We start from the raw sequence: 4882 nt of genomic DNA on the forward strand, positions 1-4882 counted from the left end.
CGTGCTCCTCGAAAAACAATCACGTGCCAGCTTATTTGTCATGCCTATTTACTCCTGTCCCTATATTTATTTTAGTTTTATTTTTTATTTCTTCACCCTTAATTGTTTTAATTCAGTTTTTTTTTTCGCTGCAAATCTAAGCATCAACCGGCTATAAAAAAAAAAAACATTTTTCATATTATTATTTTTTTAATTTTAATTTTGCAGAATAATGCAATGCAATGGAGTCCAGTTTTGTTGAACTTGAGAAATTTTGTTAACACCGGATAACATGTGACCAAATTATTTTCTACAGGGGCTTAGTTGCAGAGTTAGTGGAAACAGAGGGGGTCAAATTTGAGGGTAAGGAAAGAATTAAATGACATGTCGTTTGGGAAAGAACGAGCTTTTCCTTGGTGTATTCAAGCGATGAATCTTCTCGCCATTTTGTTTGTTACAGAAGACAGCAGCTGGTTTTCCAAAAAAGAAAGAAAAGTCAGTCCCAACATTCTCCATCTGCCGAGATGTGGAGAAATACCTGCAAGCTGTTATCAAACCCTAATTATAATCATAATCATCTGAAATCCTCCAACTATTCCTCATCCAATTTCAATGTTGTCTTTGGATGGGCACCATCACTAGTAACTCACTACCGCTCATCCCCATCCCCATCCACTTCTGGTTCCTTAAAATTAGGGATTTCAAGTCACAAATCCGATGGAATTCGATCCTTTTCCTCAAGTTCTGCTGCCGGCCCTGCAGTTGTTGATCATCTGTCCCCGTCTCTGGCTTCGGCCGTGCAGTTGGGTCGCCACTACACTCGATGCTATTGGGAGCTCTCCAAAGCTCGCCTGAGGTCAGCTCTCTCTTTTCATGTTATATATGCCCAATTAATAATATTGTTCTACAACACATGTTTTAGGTTTAATCCATGTAATATTATCACATTCATGGGTTGGTGGTGTAGTCCACAGCAGTGCATTATATTTGAAGATCCAATCTTACTAATATTTATCACGAAGGTGAAGTTATTGTAAAATCCATTCTTTAAATTCTAAAAGTCGATAATTTCTTAAGCCATGTCAAACCATTTTTATTTTTTTGGGAGGGGGGGGGGTTTGGCGGCGGTTTATCTCTAAATTTCTGTATCCAAATTGATAATGACCTCAACTCAAGCATGTATTTTACAAAATTTTGAGGCGACAGCATGTTAGTTGTGGCGACTTCTGGAACGGGATATGTCCTGGGGAGTGCAGGGAGTGCCGTTGATTTGGCTGGACTTTGTTGGACTTGTGCTGGTACTATGATGGTTGCTTCATCTGCTAATTCTCTTAATCAGGTTCTTTTTTCGCTACTTTCTCTTCAAATTTCTGCTTTCATCATTCATTTCGATGCCCTTTTTTTTTTAATTTAGATTATTAAAATCGAAATTAATTATATCAGAAGCAATTAATTCAAGCCCCAACTAATACTATAGGGTATGGAGTGGGGCAACTGTTCATGAAAGAAAGAAAGTGAGGCTCCTTTTTTTTTTGGTGACTTCTGTTAATTAGAGTATTCAGTATTACATGCCTGGCATATATAAAGTATAACACCCAATTCGCTAAACCATTTCTGTGTGTGATCTTCTTTTCCTTCCTTCCTTTCTTTCTTTATTGGGATTAGGGTTTGGAGTTTGCCGTCATTTTTCTTAGTTGTCCTGGTGTAGGAAAGGGGAGAAAAAAAAGAACTAAAAGAGAATTGTTTAAATTATGGGATTAGTAAGAGCTCAACTGGAAGTGAAAGTGTACTGACTATATTTACCCATTTCCTTGGTTGATCTTGTATGGAGACTAAGTGTTGATTGCTGATAACATCATGGAACTTTAGCTCTCTTTTCACGTTTCAGCTAGACATTTTTTTTTATATTCCTGCTAAGCTATTTTGTCTTTCATGGTGATAGGTTTTTGAGAAGAATAACGATGCCAAAATGAAAAGAACAAGGCTAAGACCATTACCTTCAAGGCGCATGACAATACCTCATGCCCTCACCTGGGCATCTTCTGTTGGGGTAGCTGGCACTGCTATACTAGCTTGCAAGGTGGCCACATAGATACACTTACCTACCCTTATGTAATTTCCTTCGAGAATAGTAACTAATGTTGCAGCTTCCATGACAAGGTTGTTGCAGGCTAATATGTTGGCAGCTGGGCTTGGAGTTTCCAATCTCATCCTCTATGCATTTGTCTATACACCACTGAAGCAGATTCACCCAGTCAACACATGGGTTGGGGCTGTTGTTGGTGCTATTCCACCACTTCTAGGGTAATTTTGTCCTCTTGTTTTTAATTTTCTTTTTCAAAGCACATGGTTCTCTCAGAAACTTTTATAAGCAGCTTTATTGATGGCTCCAAAAGTCTATGGCTTCCTCAATTTCCATATAAATGCTGTTGTCTGAGTAAATTTCCATATCTATTGTTGAAGCCTAAGACTGGGCTTCACCAAATCCATCAGGATTGCTTTCATAGCCTGGGCTGCATCCATAAGGATAACTTGGTCATTTGTTGACTGCATCAGGCTCAGCCTTGCCTGGGAAGTTCTGAAGATGGAATCTAGTCGTAGGCACTTATAAGCACTGCTTTTAGCAGAGAATCTTGGTTATGATTTAGAACATATGCAGCCTCTAATAGACTATGCTTGAGTCTAGTTGCCTTGGTAATGATCCCATAACAATCCAAAATGGAGAAGTCGCTTGAAATGAAACACACCTTGATGTTGCCCATAAGTGAAGAAATAATAAACAAGTTTTTTCTGTGAATATGCCCGAGGCAAGCAGCTAATTGGAACACATTCTAAGATGAAAGGGAAGAGATTGGACAGTTGTGGAAAGAGTTGCCAATTAGTAGTGGAGCTTCTCTCCTATCACCCCTAGGAAGATAAAGAGAGAGATTGTTATTTATAAATGGAAAATGCCTCTCAGTATTTTTATCTCCACTGAGAATATTGATTTCTTTTCTGATTTTTCAGGTGGGCTGCAGCTTCTGGCGAGGTTTCACTGAACTCCATGATTCTCCCTGCTGCTCTGTATTTTTGGCAAATACCCCATTTTATGGCCCTCGCATATCTTTGTCGCAGTGATTATGCTGCTGGAGGGTATGCTCCATGATCTTAAAGTACTTGTCTATGAAAGCAATCTATTGCCAATTTTAGTATAAAACCGCAGATGAAACTGTTCCCGGATCCATAATTTTCAACTTTCCTGCGCTTTGTCATTTTGATTTTGTAACTTGCAACTTGTCACTGCACATACCAAGTTTTAGAAAGAACTAGCTGTTGGGGATGTAGAAATTGTTTACGCAGGAGTTGTCAAGATGGATTATTTAGGGGAAGATGGGACCTTTGGGCTTGTGACCGGTGGTCCCAGACTCTTCGATGACATTTACTTGTCTTTTCCCTTATTTCCTCAATTTGTTTTCCATTTGTGGCATTTTCAGGTTCAAGATGTTCTCTCTTGCTGATGCTTCTGGTCGGAGAACTGCTGCAGTAGCACTGAGGAACTGCCTTTATCTGGTTCCATTGGGTTTTTTAGCCTGTGATTGTAAGTTCTAGTCAACTGAAGTGAAAAGACTTGTCTTCCCTTTTCGGTTGTGTCTTCTTATGTTCCTTCATTAAAAGATTCCCTAATGTTTGCAAGTGTAATGCAATCTTTCACATCAGTCATCAATGATTTTCTTTTCATTTTTTAACCTTTTAACTTCAAGTATTTCCATCTTTTGTGATATCACTAACATATTGAGAGTTATTTGGTTCACTGACTGTTAGGTTCATCCTATAACCGATTTATGACTTTCTATGGTTATCATGTATCAAAATGCATGTTGGTGAACTTCATGGGATAGTTAGATATGTGATATCTTCAGGTTTCATGGTTTACATTGAGGTTTACTTTGAACATAAAGAGTGGGTATTGTTATAATGTTCACATAATACATAGTATTGAATTGGTTGTTCTATATGCCCAATCACATGCAAGGGGCAAATGGCTGTTTGTGGTAACAGAGTTGTCCTCGGAGAACTTTACATGTGGTTGATGTTGCATGACTTATTTTATGATTTCAGACATGCACAGTTGTTGACCTTATTAACCATGTATATAGATGAATTTTAAGATTCTATCCGTAATAGAATCAACTGCGCTGATGTGATTTTAAAGTTAACTTGGGATGCTTAATGAGTTTTGCCTAAAGTTTTCTTCCTTGACTTGTGCTGCATTACTGCATTGTTGAATAAATTTTATTCAGTGAGTTTGGTTGCCAAGGACTGGCTTTCTGTTCTACCACTGTGGTGTGAATTAATGTATTTTTGTGGAGCATATTTGGATACTGTCTGGGGATTTGAACTAATAATTGAACATGTTCTCAGGGGGTGTGACTTCCAGTTGGTTTTGTCTTGAATCATCTCTTATTACTCTAGCAATAAGTGCCCTAGCATTTTCATTCTATCTGAATCGAACAACACAGAATGCAAGGAGGATGTTTCATGCCAGCCTTTTGTACCTTCCTGTATTCATGTCCGGGCTACTTTTTCACCGTGTCTCCGATAATCAACAATGCCTTTCAGAAGACAGTTTAGGTAGGATCACTGAGCTGGAACCCGTAGTGCAAGGCAGGGAAAACCTCAAGCATGGGAACCAGGAAACACATTCCGCAATTGGCAAGCAAGCACGTGCACCTGTAGCATATGCTTCCGCAGCACCATTTCCTTTTCTTCCTGCACCTTCATACACAACTTCCTAAGTTGTGGGTTTTATGGATTTTGTATTAATTCAATAATAAGCAGGAAGGCAACCGGAAAGGTCTTATCCTGCGGCTGCTTCAGCATTCTTTTGAATTGATTTCCTCTTCTTTAATGTGGGATTTTTGTA

At 38.7% G+C, this 4882-nt stretch overlaps 1 protein-coding gene across 1 annotated transcript; it reads left to right on the forward strand.

Moving 5' to 3' along the window:
- Positions 1 to 397: 397 nt before the first annotated feature.
- LOC7481462 (protoheme IX farnesyltransferase, mitochondrial) lies at positions 398 to 4882 on the forward strand. The gene is made up of 7 exons (XM_002301531.4): positions 398 to 835; positions 1186 to 1318; positions 1922 to 2059; positions 2150 to 2283; positions 2986 to 3111; positions 3453 to 3556; positions 4381 to 4882. The coding sequence occupies exons 1-7, from the start codon at positions 504 to 506 to the stop codon at positions 4752 to 4754; spliced, it is 1341 nt and encodes a 446-aa protein (XP_002301567.4). The 5' UTR covers positions 398 to 503; the 3' UTR covers positions 4755 to 4882.

This window comes from Populus trichocarpa, chromosome 2, assembly GCF_000002775.5.
Source record: "Populus trichocarpa isolate Nisqually-1 chromosome 2, P.trichocarpa_v4.1, whole genome shotgun sequence".
NCBI classification, from domain to species: domain Eukaryota; kingdom Viridiplantae; phylum Streptophyta; class Magnoliopsida; order Malpighiales; family Salicaceae; genus Populus; species Populus trichocarpa.